This window comes from Myotis nattereri (assembly GCF_964212035.1).
Source record: "Myotis nattereri genome assembly, chromosome: 2".
In the NCBI taxonomy this organism is placed as follows: domain Eukaryota; kingdom Metazoa; phylum Chordata; class Mammalia; order Chiroptera; family Vespertilionidae; genus Myotis; species Myotis nattereri.
Genome location: NC_138076.1, coordinates 32,214,824 through 32,233,591, shown reverse-complemented (window position 1 = coordinate 32,233,591; position 18,768 = coordinate 32,214,824). Strand labels below are relative to the sequence as shown.

Sequence of the window (18,768 nt, the reverse complement as noted above, 5' to 3'; positions counted from 1 at the left end):
TGGAGATGGAGGCGAAATTTATAACTTTGGGGAAAAGAATCCAAGTATGTATCTTTAGTGTCATGGCAATAAGGACAACAGAAAGTGAACATAACCTTAGGGAAATCCCCTAGAAGAGAGTGTTCAAGCTGGTATAGATGTGAACACAGGACCTCCCTGAAAACATGCACACAATACTCCCAATGCACACAAGCTAGAGGAGGCTCCCCCTCTAAAAAAGTCAGGAAGCCACTCCCTGAGAAAGTAGACGAGCTCACATTTCCACGATTATTACTTTGAGGCCTCTGTATTTATGGTACAGATTTCAAAAAGGTGTGATTGAAATATGAAGAAAGTTTTTTTGGCATATTGAAATAGGAAGAACAGTATTTAACAGTCTAAGACTAACGAGATGGAGATGTAAAGACTCAAAATAGCATCAGAAATAGAAAAAAAAAGACACAATACAAAACAAGGTTGAAAGTTACAGTGTATATAATATAAAGCCCCCTTCAAACTTGGATGCTTCAAACAAGCTCTATAAATTTGAATAAGCAGGTCTCAGAAAAGCTGGTAAAATCTAAAAATGCTTTCTCTTTGTGTGCATATTAGGAGACCGATTGCCCTGAAGGTGAGATTTTAGAGTAACCAAGTACCAAGTAGTCACATCGTTGTGAAAGGAGACAATATATATATAATTTATATATATATATATATATATATATATATATATATATGTAATAAAATCTAGGTCTCTCATATGAGCAGCAAAAAATGTCAATTAAGAAAAATTATTCAAAAATCATGGGATAAAAATATATATAAAATAAAGTGATAGAAAAAAGATGAATGAAGAAAATGCACGAAAGTCTACAATTGCAAAATTCTGAAACTCCTTACTACTGTAGGGAATCACAAGTCTCTCAAGATTTGCAGTATAAAATACATGATGTGATTCATTAGACTCACAAGATTTTTATGTAAAATTTAATTAGAAATTAATTTCAGCTCACATATGAGTAAGGTGCGTGTAGGTGTCTCCACCATAGATCACACCACAGTAAATTCACATACTGGAGGTGTGTAGAAGGGCCACTCCATAAATAAGGTCCTTTTTTCCTATCTATGATACTTACTCATTTTCACAATTTATGATTCCTAATCCTGATGACTTTACCATCATCACCATATCTCCTATGGGTGCAGATGAATTCCCACATTTTAGAATATGTTCTAAATATATATTGAAGAATAAAAAAATTAACCTGCACCCAGCCAGGGTGCTCAGTGATTGAGCTTCTGTCTATGAAGCAGGAGATCATGGTTTGGTTCTGGTCAGGGCACATGCCCTGGTTGTGGGCTCAATCCCCAGTGTGGGGCGTGCAGGAGGTAGCTGATCAATGATTCTCTGTCATCATTGATGTTTCTATCTCTCTCTCCCTCTCCCTTCCTCTCTGAAATCAATAAAAAATGTTTTTTAAAAAATTAACCTGCATGTTGGAATCAAGCTGGTGTGCTAGTTAGTTTTGTAGCATTAGGAGTCAAGGGCCATTAGAGGGGCTTCATCACTCAGGCCATGGACTTCTAATCCATAATCACAACGGTGGTGACACTCTTAGTAAAAAACCCACCATCAGCAGTGGTTCTGGTCCCGTTTATGCCATTGTGACAGGAGCTCAAAGTGTCCTATACAGTCGCCACTAATAACTGTGGCTCTTTACATTTAAAGAAATGAAAATTAATACAATTTAAAATTCAGTTATTCAGTCATTAGTCACAGTCTAAGCACTCAACAGCCACTGGCATGGAATTTCCCATCATCACACAAAGTTCTCAGAGAGCACTGATTCTAAGAGTTGCATGTCTTTACCACAGGGGCAGTACAGTCAGGCCTCACTTAATGTTGCCCATAGTTCTGTGATGTTAAGCAAATGGAGGTATAATGAAACCAATTTTACAATAGGCTAATTGATATAAACAAGAATTAGGTTTCTGTGGCATCTCATCAACTATCAAAACCACGCTGTATGGAATGGCATTCTTTGAGTACCTGCTGTACTGAGTTTTTTTTGCACCTAGTAAGATGTCACAAATGTATCCTTCTTCTGCAAAAGTTAAGAAGAAAATCTGATCCCTACTTAAAATACTCTATGAACCCTGGTTTCATAAGAACAGGGACCACAACTGAGATCAGTTTATTATCTGAGCCATTCCTGAGAGCTCATTAAAAATTAGTTTAAGTTCTTTTCTTTTACAAATAAAGCTGCTAATCCATTCAGAATGTTATAGAATGAATGGAGATCTGATTGGAGAATGAAGAGGAAGAATCTTAGAGAAACCAATAATTAGTCACATTAAAGTCTTAATCTTTGTGACCAGTCTTGATCTTATTAACACATGCCTTTCCTATAGGATTTTATGCAATACCAGTGGCCATAAAGAGGGGCAGGCGAGAGGGCTCATTTTATTTTTTACTACCTTTGTACCTGAGAATCTTGAAACAATTTTATGGGCCAGTAAATTTTAATGCTTGTTTGCAAACTATTAACAAGCTAGAGCCAACTATTTGAAAGTACTGTTTTTTAAAGGTCTGGAGTTGGTGTTTGCAAACAGTGACTAAGAAAAGGGACTAGGGTCCTGGCTTCACTTTCTCTTTGCTAGGGGGCTCCCAGTCCCATTGCTTTCCAGAGGGAAGAGTTGATTCTCTAAACCCAGAGTCCAGGCTTTCTCCCAAACACAGTGATGACTAGATGATGAAATGGCAAAAGAAAGGATTTTCCTGGGCAACGGTAGCCTCCATCGTTTTACTCTCTGTGGTATGACCTCCACAGCCACCCTCCCTGCAGACTCCAGCAGCCCATTCCTTATGAATTGCGCATTGAGGAGTCATTTTTTTTTTCATTGCCATACAACTCCATTCTCAACAAAATGCAGTTTATAATGTATAGATACAAGAGTGGTTCAGCTGTGGGGCTTAATTTGGAAATAATGTTCTGTTTCTTTCCTTTCTGTGTCTTATTTATATCTTTATTCTAGACAGCACTTGCCACATGGTAGGCACTCAATAAATACTGAATGAAAACATGAATGTTATAGAAATATATTTCTTTGTGCTGCTTTCATTAAAGCAGAATTAGCTTTCTATCAATAAATTGAAATGAGCACAATTTGGCAAGGTTCACAATGTCCCCTGGAGATTTGTCAGATTTGGTTTGTCAACATATTTTTTAGCAGAAGCCCTTTTATAATGTTTTTTTTTTACTATTACCCGAAATTTGACAGAAATTAGGTTTTCTGTGAACACTGTCCCGGGAATTGTATTACTGGACATAACAGGAGAACATGACTGCATGTTTTACAATTGATGGTGCACTTTCACATTCAACACATATTAACTAAGTGTATTTCATGAGTTTGGCTCTTCCCTGAAGAGGCCAGTGGGGATGATAAATGGGTAAACAAATTATGAGATAAGCAGAGTAATAGCAAAAAGAACAGGATGGTATGGGACAGAGCAAATGGTTCTAATGCTGGCTGGGAAATGAGGAAGGACCTGGAAGGACATTTAAGTGGCATTATGCCTGTAGAATGCTGTTCAATGGGTAAAGATGGGATGAGAACAAGGGCTCCTCACACACACACACACACACACACACACACACACACACGCAAAGTGATATAACAAGGTTGGAATATATCAACTCAGTAGGAGCCCTTTTTGTCCGGTGGGTAGCTGGTTGTAAGTTGATATCACTTTCACTCATGTATGCAGTGGGCCACCAGGTATTTATTTAGGCATCCTTGATGTCCTGTCCTAGGCACTAAGTTTGCTCTGAAACTAGGCAAAATCACACTAGAAGAATTTGAATACAATGGATACATACACATGAGATACACATGTTTTCTGGTTGAACAAGCCCCTCATTCTTTTTTTCTCATAGATCAATTATGTAGGTATCTTGTTCTCAGTGAGAATGGGGCCAAATAGCCTGCATCCTGGAGCAAATGGTATTTTAAGTCACCCGACATGCCTTAACAACAAAGCCAAAGGGAAAGTATTTGCACAAGAACATTTTTATCTCTTAACAAAACTTAAAATGACACAAGTCCCTAGATCATTGCCCAGTCACTCAGATAAGAGTCAAGTGTATGAAATGGTGAGTCAGCTTGAGAATGTGGAGTTTAACCCTTAAGTTACCGTTTGAACAGAAAAACTTGTCCTGAAGATGATCTATAACTATGAAATGTCTACCTGACATCTTATTGACATTGTCAAGTATTAGCAAGAGTTTTACTCACAAATCTTAGGACTAAACATACTGTTAAGAAAACTCTTAATGTAAACCTATTTCTAATGGTCCTCAAATTCATATTTGCAAATGAACTATTAGTATGTACTTGGGCATTTGGGTGGACATACACACACAGGCACAAAGAAATAGCCATAAACCAAATTATTCTTTAATTCTGTAACCGTGGTGTTCTATTTTTAACTTGTGAAATACTAAGCTTTCAAGTCCTCACCCCCACGGATTATAACTTAGTGATTATGGAATATGACAGAAACTGTGCTATCTACATCTTCAATAAAGCACATCAGGTGACCTGATATTGCTGAACCCCAGATCATACTCACAGAAACCTTGTTCTATCATTCATGATTAATCTCTGGCTCTGTAGTAATAAGATAATGATGACAGCAGCCAACACTTACTGAGTGTTTATAATGTCTGGGCATTATGCTAAGTATCTTCCATCTTTATAACTACTCATTGGAATGGGATATCACTGTGACCCATCTATAGATGAGGACAGTGAGTCAGGGTGCAGTGGTGTAGCCTGTCACACATCACTTATCCAAGGCAGTCATATCCTAGAGGCCAGGCTCTTGACTGCCCCCTAACAAAATATACTACTTTATTTGTAATAGTTTAATTTCAAAGATAAAGCTTTTTTCTGCATCTAGAGAAAACCTTGAGGGAATATCATATTAGTTATCTATTGTTGTTCAACTACTCACCCAAAACTTGGTGATTTAAATCCAGCACGGTTATCTTCGTACTCTCTCAGGTTCTGGGTGTGAACGATGCTCATCTGGGTGGCTCTTACTCAAGGTCCTTCGAAAAACTGCACATGCTGGCTGGAATCCTCTGAAATCTGGGACCTCACAGGTCTGGTACCTCAGATGTCTGGGGGCTAGGGCTGCTAGGGCACCTGTATCTCTAGGTGGTCTCTCCATGTGATTTGTGTAGCATGACAGCTCAGGGTAGCTGGACTTCATGGAGAATCAATGTGTCCAAGGCACATGCTCCAGGAAAGAGAGCGCCTGCTATGAACCAGCCTTGGGAGTCATGCAGAATCACCTCCACCACAGTCCATGCGTCAGGCACTCCCACAGGCACATGCAGGCTTAGGGAGGAGAAAGAGATTCCTTCCAGCTCTTCACTGGACTGGAAACACTACGTATTGTGGCCAATGTTTGGAAAATACAAATTGCCTTATCCACCCTCAGGGCAAAAACAGTTCACATCCTTTTCACATACAAGAGGCACTTCCCTTCCCTCCCCCCGCCCCCCCCCCCAAATTGCCTCAATGCCTCATCCCATCACCACACCAAGCTCAGGTGCAATGCCCAGATCTCTTCATCTAAATCAGATTCGAATATCCTGGCTGCTCGGGTAAGGCTGTTCAGGTGGATAGCTCGCTCCTCCAGAATTGAACGTATGGATCTGAAGACCAGGGACCTATTCTCCACACAGCTAACATGCACTGGAGGAAGGTCCAGGATGTTCCTGTTTAAAAGGGGGAATGTTGGGCGGCACACAGCAGACTCTTTCACGGAACGATTCTGAACAATACCTGGGCAAACTGCCTGTGCCCTGGTTAGGATTTTGTCCTAGTTCCTAGAAATGATTTGCCATGGGTCTTAGGTCCATGCTTTGGACTCCTGGCTCACCTGTAAGTTGTAATTCCTAACCCACAAGATGTGACATGTTTAGGGCTGGTAGCTTTCTCAGCCTGCTTTCTGCTTATAAAATGTTGAGGTACCAGAGCTTCCTCATTCTGTATTGTCTTCTCCTTTCAGTGCAAGATGATCCAATTCCTTTAAAAGCTTTGTGAGTTTCCTGTGAATTTACAATCTACTGTATTATTCAAAAGCCACATCCACAAGTCTCTGAGATAATTATCTTCTTTACTTTGGGCTCTCTGCAAGACTTCTCTGCTGCAATCCACTTACGATTCTTAGAAGTCCTGTGGTTTTGCTCTTTGAACAGATCCACGAAGCATCACCTTAAATCTTCCTGACGTCTCAATAAAGGGCTTCATAGCCATGATCTTGGCTCCATCTTTAGGTCATGTTTTCTTGAAAATGCCTCAGATTTCATCTCTGCTTGAAAGTCATTTCTTCACTTGAGAATTATTTGCCATCAGGACAGCCTGGCAGTGAGAAACCTTTATTTTCAAACATAGGAATTCCGGGATCCTTTACAGTTAATAGATCTTTCTTTGGCTTGTCTCTTTACACTCACATTTTACTATAGGCAGCTAGAAGAATCCAGGAGGCAGATTTTACACTCTACCTGAAAAACTCTTTAGCTACATCATTCAGTTTCCTAAGTGCGTGTTTCACTTCCCGCATTACTGCAGGTGACAGTGTTGCTAAATTTCCACAATGGCACAGGAAGGCTCATGTTTCCTCCAGCTTCCGGCATCTTCCTCACCTCCTTTTAAGCCTCACCCAGAGCTTTCGTGAGGATCAACAGCCTTTGCTAACTTTTTCTTCAAGACTCCTCCAGTTTCCCAAAGCTACTGCCACCCTTTTGAAGTTTTATTTATAGTAGCACTCCCACTTCCAGGTACCAAGATCTGTATTAGTTGTCTACTGCTGTATGACAAAGCACTCCAGAATTCAGTGGCTTAAAATGACCATTGTATCCTTTTTTCTCTCTTAGAGTCCTAGTACTTGTCTGGGCTCAGCTAACCAGTGATTATACAGGCTCTCTCATGGCAGTAGTGAGAGTCAGGGGTTGGAATCATCCAAAGACTCGGTTATTAGATTTTTGGTGTCTGGGCTTGGAAAACACAGATAGCTGAGAGCTGAAGCAAATGGAGTCTTCCTTATCATTCTCACCTCTAGGTGGTCTCTCTACCTGTTCTCTAGAGCATGGGTGCTTCAGAGTAAGCAGTCTCCTCACATAGAGATCAGGGCCATCAAGATATGTGTTCCAGACAGCAAGAGCCAAACAGAGCCATACTACCTGGGATCCAGCCACAGAAAGCAGGCAGCTGCCCCTTCCCCATATTTTATTTGTCAGGGTCAGTCACAGAGGCCCTCCCAGATTCAGGGTTCTGAAGAGCATGTGGGACTGGAAATATTGTTGAAGCCAGTTTTGGAAAAGACAACCTGCCACCAATCCTTTAAATTATTTAAATCTTCAGAACAACTCTATAATAGCAATGCTAAAATTTTGTGTGGTTCATTAACTTTCTAGGAGAAGCTAATGTTTTAGTATGGTGAAAGCCTTTAGAATAATGCTTATTAATTACAGAATTGTGCATTTTGGGCATGCTCTGCTCTTAAAAGTTGGCTGCTTTTGGGAACTGTGTAGAATACTGGCTCACAAAGATGTCCATTGAGATAGAAAATTAGCTTTGTTCTTTTCCATTCTCATTTGGATGTCTCCCATTTGTTTCATGTTTCCAGTGTGCCAAAATGTGAGCAAACACTTTACATACAATATCTATTTTATGCCTCTGAGATAATTACTGATCATTTTATGCTTGACTATACTGAAGCTTAGAGAGCTTTTCCTAAAACCTCTTTTAATATTAGCATTTGCACCATTGCCACCCCTTCCCCCACTACACACACACAATTCTGTGAACTCTTTCATGGCCTATTGTTTTTCACTTTTATGGCATATGTCATGTTCTAACATGATCAGGAATTAATTCATTTGTTTAACTTATTTTTTTATTGTCTGACACCTTCCACTAGGACAGAGGAAGGTAGGGAAAATTTTCTCTGTACTCACTAATGTGTTTCAGGAAATACTAGTCAAATGTATGACTCAACAAATGACTGCATGAATGAATGGTCCTGCTGAGATTTGAATCCAGATTTGACTTGGAAACCTTTAAACATTTTTTTTTTTAATTATGGACTTTTGCCTTTTTAAAACTTTTTTTAAAATTGAATTTATTAAGGTGACATTGGATAATAAAATGATATAGGTTTCAGGTGTATAATTCTATAACACATCATCTGAATATTGTATTTTGTGTTCACCACCCCAAGTCAAGTGTTCCTTCATCACTATTTATCCTCCTTTACCCTCTTCTACCTTCCCACAACTCCCTTTCCCACTGGTAATCACCATACTGTTCTCTGTGTAAATTAGGTTGTTGTTCTTGGTTGTTATTGTTGATTTTTGCTTAATCCCTTCACCTTTTCCACCCAGGCCTCAGACTTCCCTTCCCTTTGACAGCTATCAGTCTATTTATTATCTGATTCTCTGAGTCTGTTTCTATTTTTTTGTTAGTTTATTTTGTTCATTAGATTCCACATATAGGTGAAATCATAATGGTACTTGTCTTTCTCTGGCTGGCTTCTGTCACTTAGCATAATACCTTTCAGCTCTCCATCCATGCTGTTGCAAAAAGAAGATTCCCCTCATTTTTATGGCCAAGGAGTATTTTTTTTGTAAATGTATCACAGCTTTTTTTATCCACTCATCTACTGTTGGACACTTGGGCTGCTTCCAAATCTTGGCTATTGTAAATAACACTTCAATGAACTTAGAGGTACATATGTTCTTTTGAATTAGTGTTTCGGGTTTCTTTGAATAAATTCCCAGAAGTGGAAGCGCTGGATCATAAGGCAGTTTCATTTTTAATTTTTTGAGGTAACTCCATACTGCTTTCCCCAGGGGTTAATACTCAAAATTTACTAAAGCCTTATAAAAGTCAACACACACACAAAAAAAACAAATTTAAAAATGGGCAAAAAACCTGAATAGACACTTCTCCAAAAAGGACATACAGATAGCCAATAGACATGAAAAGATGTTCATCAAAGAAATGAAAATTAAAACCACAATGATATATCACCCCATATCTGTCAGTAAATCAACAACCAAGAAGCATTGGTGAGGATTTGGAGAAAAGAGAACTCTTGTGCATTGTTGTGTGAATGCAGATTGGTGCAGCCACTGTGGAAAGTAGTATGGAGTTAACTCAAGAAATTAAAAATGGAACTGCCTTATCACCCAGCGATTTCACTTCTGGGAATATATCCAAAGACAGCTTAAACACTAATTTGAAAGAATATATGCACCTTATGTTCACTGCAGTGTTATTTACAGTAGCCAAGATGTTAAAGCAGCCCAAGTGCCCATCAGTAGGTGAGAGGATAAAACATCTGTGGTCCGTTTACACGATGGAATACTACGCAGCCATAGAAAAGCCTTTAATCTCAGCCATTTTACTTTATTATCTCCTCCAACCTGGGGACATTTACTGATGTCATATGTGCTGTCATGGTGAGAGAAAAATCTGCATGCCTTAAACAACTCAGGAACTAAGAAAAGTTAGATATGTTTCTATCAATAATTCTCACAGTAAAATGCCAAATTAGTAACATAGTTTAAGATTTTTGAGTTTTGATATTTCAGTAGAGCTTAATGTAATTTCCTAAAATTAACATCTGTTTTCAGAGAAATTTTGTTTATTTAATAAATATGTATTATAATTTATAATAAACTATATTAGAAAATAAATCTTGGAATGTTTTTAAACTTAAATTTCAATAAATGTTTTAAAATCATATTTAAATAGTTTTTCTGCCTCTTAAAATTAGTTGCTACTAAAATTATGCTGATTTGTTTTTCTAAATATTTCCCTTTTTTCAACTTCAGAAATTTACACTTTAGAAGTTCATAGTTTTATATATAATTAATTACATATAATTGATTTGAGAAAAAAAGAGAGGAAGGGAGAGAGAGAGAGAGAGATAGAGAGAGAGAGAGAGAGAGAGAGAGAGAGAGAGAGAAACTTCAATTTCTTTTTCCTTTCATTGGTTGATTCTTGTATGTGCTCTGACCAAGGATCAGCCTGAAACCTTGGTGTATCGGTGATGACTGCTCTAACCAACTGAGCTACCTGGCCAGGGCTAGAAGTTCTTAGTCTTAATTTACCTGTTAAATATGTGTTTCTGTTAAGGATGCAAATATGCTGATTCTTTGTAAAATTCACCCTTGGCATCATTTTAATAACAAAGTTCTTTAACAAAATAATAATCTCTTTATGCATGTAGGCGTTTTGTTTTGTTCACTTCATACCATTTAAATCAAGCTTACTCATTTCCTACAAGAAGCTTCCATTCGCCACCGACTAGCTAATTTGCTTGTTCTCCCTAGCTTTCCATTTTCTCATCTCTAAAGCCCCGGGGACCAGTTCAGCCTGTTCTCATGTCACACCTTTATCAGACCCTAAAAACACAGGCGTGGGTAGGCTCCAGCAGCTGCTTGAAGTGTGTTCCCCTGCTGAGTGGCTGTATCCCTGGGAACTTCCGGCTTGCCGGTGGCTGATAATCCCTGGACCCCTTATGGTCCACCTAACGTCTTCCTTCATGATGGAAGTTATCCTCCAGCTCTGAGACCAAAACTCCCTTTCTACTGGGAGTCTTGAGAAGTGTTGGCTGAGCTAGGATCACAGGGGGGCGGGGGAAGGTGGACAGAGTGGGGATGCAGGCCTTTGTCTCCATCCTTGGGGACTCACAGGAGCGCAGTGGGCAAGGGCAGCCCCGCCAGCCCCAGTGCTGTGCCCGCTTGGCCCTGCAGTCTTGCTAACACCTCCCATCCTTTGCTCATCTGCCTCCAGTGCTCACCCGGCCCAGACCGCACAGTGACGACTACAGCACCATGAAGAAGATTCCTCCTCGGAAGCCAAAGCGAAGTCCCCACACCAAGCTCAGCGGCTCCTCGGAGGAGATCTCCGGCGCCGGGCCCGGGGCGGTGGGCGTCCCGGGCGCGCGGCACAGAGCAGGGGGCCCACAGTGCGCCCTGGGGGCCATGCTGGGGGTCCCCGCGCACCCAGCGCCCCTGGCGCACTCTGAGGCCGAGACAGAGCCTGAGCCGGAGCCCGTCTACATCGAGATGGTGGGCCACGCGGGCAGCCCCGACCAGGGGGAAGCGGTGTACGAGGAGATGAAGTACTTCGCGCCCCCAGAGGACGGGGGCGCTCCGGTGGCGGGCGCCTGGGCGGCCGTGTCACTCCCGTGGCTGTGTGAGCGCCCCAGCCCCTTCACCTTGGAGGAGAGAGACACTGGCTGCCAGACACCAGGGCCCGGCAAAGACACCTGCGACATCCCCGCCCCCTTCCCCAACCTGCTGCCTCACCGGCCCCCGCTCCTGGTGTTCCCCCCGACCCCTGTCACCTGCTCCCCAGCGTCGGATGAATCGCCTTTGACGCCCCTGGAGGTGAAAAAGCTGCCCGTCCTGGAAACCAACCTCAAGTACCCTGTGCAGTCGGAAGGCTCCAGTCCTCTGTCGCCACAGTATTCCAAGAGCCAAAACGGGGGTGGTGACAGGCCCCTGTCCCCCGGCCTCCCTGTGTTCAACGGGTCCCACAAAGTCTCCCCGCCTCCCACGCCGCCGCCTCCGCCCCCTGCGCCGCCGGCCGCTGCCCACCGCCACTTCACCTTCCCACCCGAGGCCGGCGTGGCGCCCACGGGGAAAGCAGCCACAAACCCGGATCTGCCCAACGTGCAGCAAAAGCCAAACTCTGCTCCCGCAGCGGGTCCCTGCAGCTCTTTCTCCAAGGCTCCGCATTCCCCCGGGAAGGCAGCAGCTAGAGTGGACCATCGGAAGGCCAACTCCAACGCCTTGTCTCCGGTCCCCTACAGCCCCCCGAACTCCAGGCCCCTCGGCAGCCCCCTGGACGAGCTAACCAGCCTCTTTAACTCCGGGAGGAGCGTCCTTCGGAAGTCTGCAGCGGGAAGAAAAATCAGGGAACCTGAAGGTATGCAGATAGAAGCATTTCCCTTTTGTGCTCATTGAGATGGATGGAAGGATGGATGATGGGTGGGTGGATGGATGGACAGATGGATGTTGGGGGATGTAGATGTACATGTACATATATATGTAATTTAAATAATGCTTGAGGTGATTGTGGTAGTCGTTCAGAGAGAAATTTTATGCAACCAATATGGCCAAATAGGCAGGTATGGATGTTTCTATTTTTCAGATGAAGGCTCATGATATAAAAATACATAGCATGAAAACTGGATTCAGTAAATTCTTGTGAGTTCATATGTGTTAGAGCAAGGTTCAGTTTTAGCTGCTGATCATTTTCCCCTCTAACAATACTTCTTTAGACCATGGAATTGGTATTTTTATAGCATTATACATTGTCAATTCCCATTTGATTTACATTTCAGTGTTGACTCCTGTCTATCCTTCTGTCTTGGCTGTCTGTCTCATTTTCACTCCTGGTTTCTGGGATGATTACCTATTCACTTACTGTTTTACATGTGATATTGCTCACATTTCTATTGTTTTATATGAATGACTTTCTTCTGCTCATATTCCACCTGAGGAACACTTAACTTGGTTCTACTACATCTGTGTCGTCTCAGCCTAAGGCATGGTTTGCACTGACAGACCACTCAAGTGTGCTCAATACCATGATGTTGCAGCCTGAATATATATATATTTTTTGTTCATAAAAGCAAAATGTAACTAGCAAAAAATAAAAAATAAAAAGCCAATCACTTGTAAGTAACCACATGCTACTTAATTCAGATGAAGTTGCCTTTATGTGCTAAAGGTTTCATTTTGGCAGATTCTATAAGCGGAGGGGGGTGGGGACATTAACCAAGGAACTTATCTGCATACTAGTAGCCCGGTGCATAAAATTCGTGCACATTAAAAGGGAATTAATTAGCAGAGATATTTTAATATTGCTGTTTGCCCTTTCTCTATAATAGAAGTGTGAGAGATGAAAGGAAATTAGTAAAATGTATATGAAAATAATATATAAAGTTATTAATAAATAAATAATAACAAAAGGATATAACAACAGAGGCATGATATAAAAACAACAAAAACATGATATGAAAACAAAAACATGATATAAAAACAACAGTGATGCAAACAATGACTAATAAAGTGATTAAACTTATTCTAATATTTCCCTGTACACCACATTGAGAGTGAAAACACTTTCAGATTGCTTGACTAATTTCCCTGGTGCTGAAGTATTTAGAACTTTACTGTAATGACACATGCTCTTCAAACTCTAGAGAAAGCAACATATAACTGACCACGTGCGAAAATGGGTTCAGGTAGGAATATGCCTACTCTGTCTGGAGTTTGACCTTGTGATTTATTAATAGTCATCACAAATGCTAGCATCATGGGAAACCGTCATCGAATCAATTTAAATGGGAGGCCAGTGTCAGATGCGGACAAATTAATTCTTGAAATTAGAACAACCTCCCCCTCTGCAGATCCTGTTAATACTTCAGTTTTGATAATGTTAGGTCGTAATCTTTTGATAATAAATCTGGTACCATTACAAAGACCCCATTTACTATTGAGATTTCTCAATAGCATGATGATTGCACCTACTTTCAATTTTAATTTATGACACAGCATTCCCAAAGGAGTAATACTATTAAGAAATTCAATGGGAAAATTTTCTTTTTCAGCATCATCTGTGGAATCAATGGAATCATCACTCTAATATGTGTGAAAATCTCCATCGAGTATATCCAAAATTTCATCATTTAATTTTTGAATATGCTCATTTTTTGGACAAAGAATTCATGTTTAGATATATTTTTAATATTATCTAGATACAGTATTTCCAAAGGTAGCTTCAATAATAGATCCAAAACTGCTATCAAGTTTGCCATCTCCAAGTTTTACTAACCATCCACTATTAGCAGAATCCTCTGATCTCATATTTGTTGTAAGAGACAACTTTCTGAAACATCCCCAAACATTGTCGTATTTTAAACTCGTTTGTACTATGGCCAATCCCATAGCATGTGGTACAATACTGAGACATTGTTGAAAATCCCCTCCAAGGAGGAGAACTTTCCCACCAAATACAACATTCAGACTCATAATTTCTCTTAGTAATCTGTCTATGGTGTTTATAGCATGACTGGATGCCATGGTGCATTCATCAATAATGAGAAGTTGGGCCTTTTTAATAGTTTGAGCAGCTTCACTCTTTATATTGAGTCTAGAAATTGAAGTTTCGTTTAATGGAATCGGTAATTTATATTGGGAATGGAAGGTGCTTCCACCAAGAAGTAAATTTGCAGCAATTCCTGTAGATGCTGTGGGTAAAACAGTACCACCACGACCTCTAATATAATGTATTAAAACTTTATACAGATATGCAGGTGAACAGGATTCCTAGCTGGCAGGCCCCTGACAGCAAGCTGGCCACCTGTCCATTCTGTGAGAAATGGGGCTCCCTCCTCCCTCCTGTCAGGATCTGGGGTACAGGTGAATGGGGTTCCTGGCTGGCAGGCCACTGACAGCAAGCTATCCAACAACAGATTCTGTGAGGAATGGGGCTGCCTCCTCCCTACTGTCAGGGTCTGGTTTGAAGGCTGGCCACGCCCCCTGTTGGGCCAGATCCAGAGTTCTACCATTGCTGTGGCCTCTGCCTTAGCAATCCAGGACTGACTGCTTCTGGTCGCTCCTGGAACTCCGAGGGTGGGTTCTTCCCTCAGGCCTCCTGGGAAACAGCTCGGTGAGGGTGCAGCCCTTGACAAGACAACCCAGGACTCAGTACTTCCACGCTCTGCTCTGAAGGCGGGTTCCTGCCTGAAACCTTGCCCTCTGGTAAACAGCTGGGGTAGGGCGCAGTTGTTTCCAAGACAACCCCTGCAGGACTGACTTCCTTCCAGTTGGTCGAGCTTTGGGACATGATGTTATACCCAGGGTTTTTATATAAGTAGATATGCATAACCCAGGGACACAGACAATAGTGTGGTGAAGGCCTGGGGGTGGGGTGAGAGAAAGGTAGAGGAGGTCAATGGGGGTACAAAAAAAAGGAGGGGACATCTGTAATTCTTTCAACAATAAAGATAATTTTTTAAAAAATCCCAGATATAAAATGTAGAAATATGTAGACTTCTCTATCTTATACTTTTTTAAGTTTCAAAATAAATCTGAGCTCTTGGCGGGGCGGGGGGGGGGGGGGAATCTAATTATCTTTCAAAAAATCATTGTAAGGTTTTTATAGAAATCCAAAATATTTCCCAATGTTCCATATTTTGGAGAAGAATTGCATAAATATACAGCACCTTTTCTTTTTTTGAAAATATATTTTTATTGACTTCAGAGAGGAAGGGAGAGAGAGAGAGATAGAAACATCAATGATGAGAGAGAATCATTGATTGGCTGCCTCCTACACGCCCCCCACTGGGGATCAAGCCTACAACCTGGGCTTGTGCCCTAATCGGGAATGAACCATGACCTCCTGGTTCATAGGTCCATGCTCAATCACTGAGCCATGCTACGGCATCTTTTCTTTAAAGAAATTGTAGCAGGTCCCTTGAGTTATGATGCTTTAGGTAGATGGCAACTATTAACATCCTTATTTTACAGAAATGGAAAGCTTCCAGGTGAAGAGGCTAAATACCTTCCTTAGGGTCACGTGGTAGAATTGGAAGTAAAGTTTTGACTTACGTTATAACATTTTATGTGTACATTAGCCTGTTCTTTCTCCCAAAGAAAATACATAAATGTTAGCTTTCATTATTTAATTAGGAAAATTACGTTAGTTACAAAAGCTCTAGAAAATTGAGAATGCAATCTGAATAAGTGAAAAGTAGGTCAAGGCTAAGAACACTTAGCAAATGAATGAATAACCTACTTCCTATTTATTCTTCAGACAAGCTAATTGTTTGTTTAGCTAACAATTTGTTCTTAATTATAGGCCATTAATAAATGAAATTGTCCTTGTAAATAGGAGAATGTTTGAATTTCACAAGTCATATGTTTCATTCCAGGGAACAAAGTGGAATATAAGAGTAAAGCATTAAGTAAACAAATTAGCATTTGCTTTTAGAACTAAAAGTTTATTAAAACCTCATAAACCTCATTTTACTATAGATGGGACTTGGGTAAATTCTTCTTGGCTCTATTTAAGAAAGAGAAGTTAATGCATTTCTAGACAGGCCTCATCACTTGGAAAGCCCTATGTTTAGGATTTAGAGTCTCGTAAGAATTACAGTGAGGCCTCTGGGCATGCTGCATGAATTTGCTGATTGTATTTTCCTATGGTGGCCACTAACCAGTATTTGAGAACACACATAAAACCTCAGGTACAACATTGTTAGTTCAACTCTAAAATTATAAAACATCTATTTTTCTACTGTGGGCTTTTACAAAACACTTTTTTAATTTGAAAAGATTTCTTTGAGCCACTTAGGACTTTCTCATAAATATATGAATTAGCAGCTCCTGTCCCAGCATAGTAGCTATAATAACAGAAAAGTTAGCAATGTGAGACTGGGTCATCCTCACACATCAGATCACGGGAGTTCCAACTATACAGTTGAGAACTGTGTGATTCTTGATGGGCTCTCATGTGGGAAATAAGTTTATAAGTGTTGGTTTTTTTTGGTGTTTTTTTTACGAATGTAAAGGGGGCTAAAGATAAGATGTAGATGAAAAAAAAAAGTCAGTGCTGGAGCTAATCACTGGAGCTGCTTATATGATTATTAAGGTTTACATAATTGGGTCCTAAGTCAGTAATCCATTCTCTTATGAATGAATTGAATGGCTGTTATTAATGACTTACTGTAGTCTTGGGACTTCTTCCCTTTAAGGTTTTAAATCTTCTACTTTACCTGCTTTATATTTAAAGATATTCTTATTTTCATCTGAAATAGCTTTCTTACCAAATCACCCAGTGGGTGGCTAATTCACCCTCAAGGCACCTAAATTAATTACAGCTCATTTCTTACACAGTTGTGATATAGGGAAATCTTTTTTTGCAAATTTTGAAGAAGAGTTCAAAATTCCTTCACATCTTTGGAAAGTGACCTTGAGGAAATTAAACTGCTCATTATTATCCTGCTATAGCTATTTCCAGTTAAAACATAAAATAAAATGAGTTGTGTATAAGAAATGAGGTCCTTTGGTATGTAATTCTGCTTCATCAGTACGCCATAAACTTGTATGTAATGTTTCATAAATAGTATGTTCCTTAAAACAGTTCATTTTCTATAGATGCTTAGATATTCAATTTGAGCTATAGAGAATCACACTACACCCAAGAGTCCAGGATGCACCCATAGACAAAATGTGATTGTGCAGATGACAGATATGACTTCAGCCTGAGAGGAAAGATGTGAGCAGCAAGGAACTGTAGTGCTCACTATGCCCCAGGCGTTGTTTTAATAACCTGTTTAATTCTCACAAGACTAAAGATACCTGCTGCTATTATCTCCATTTTACAGATGGGAAAACTAAGTCACAGAGAGATTAATCGACTTTCTCGAAGTCACCCTGCCCATAAAAGACAGAGAAAGACTCGGACACAGTAATTATGTCTCCAGTGGCAATTCTCTTAGCTAGGTACACAGGGTGCCTACGACTGGACTGTAGAGGGGAAAAAAAACCAACCAAGAATAAGGTTTTAAAATTCATATTTGCTCACCTAAGGTGCAATAAGTTAAGAGTCATCCAGTTTAGAAGGAGAAAACTGTTCCACAAACTCAAATATGCCAAAGATGTACTGTACGGCTCATGGGTATACATATACAATTTTGGAATATCATAGGGGAGCCACTTGGCCCTTAAAATTAAGAATGACTAAACGTTTAATTATCTATTCCTTTCTAGATACAATTATTCCATATATTCACAAAATGTTTTCCGTATATAATATGGCTAATATTGTCATGCTAATTATTTCTAGTTGCCTAGAAATAGTTACATTCTGAAATATTATGAGAGCTGATTCAAGTGGAAGTGGAAGGGAAGATTCATTGTCTTGCTTAGGCCACTAGGGTGCTCTATTGCTCCAAATGGCATTACATCGTCTGGTTGCATGTATCTAGAACATGAAATAAAACAAACACGTTATTCTCCACTCATTGAAAATGATCAAGATGATAGAACATTGACAAAAATGCAGCACACCTCAGGAATCTGGAGAAGAAAGTGGAGGAGAGCCAGGCTGAATTAAGGAAAAATCTGATTTGTAGAATATATATATGTGTATATATATATATATATATATATATATATATATATATATATATAGTCTCATTATTCTCTGATACTGTGCATCCTTAGTTTATAAGATATAGATAGGTAGCTAAAATGATGTCAACAAAAATAATGTTTAATGTTTCTTTGCATTTAGTAGCTGGTTATTAAATACTTAGTGAAAAACTTAGTTAAAAAACAGCAATTTGACATATAAATATATTTGATAGATTTAGCCCTTTGGCATTTTTACTTAAGCATTGCTTAAGCTAAGTGGAAATTACTGTTAATTTCAAATATTTTATTTTATTGCATAAACATTTTGAATAAGAATGGAGGTTTTAAGTCAGAGTATTATATAAACAATTTTTTTTTTACAATATGTTATTATCATTCTGTAGGGCCATTTTTTTAAAAAGGAATTCTTTTTAAAGTTGGCTAAATGGAAAATTTTAACATTTACGAAAGTAGAAAGAATAGATTAACGAATTTTGTCCATGGCCAAGCCTATTTTAGCTTTCCTCTTCCCAGTTCCCTCCTCCAC

The 18,768-nt window shown here is 39.9% G+C and overlaps 1 protein-coding gene across 1 annotated transcript in view; it reads left to right on the top strand.

The window, feature by feature from the left end:
* MYO16 (myosin XVI) overlaps positions 1–18,768 on the top strand; it is a 418,102-nt gene that overhangs the window by 332,428 nt on the left and 66,906 nt on the right. Inside the window, exon 31 of the mRNA XM_081084505.1 lies at positions 10,861–12,000. Within this exon, the coding sequence (XP_080940631.1) occupies positions 10,861–12,000 (1,140 nt within the window). The remainder of the gene's footprint in view (positions 1–10,860; positions 12,001–18,768) is intronic.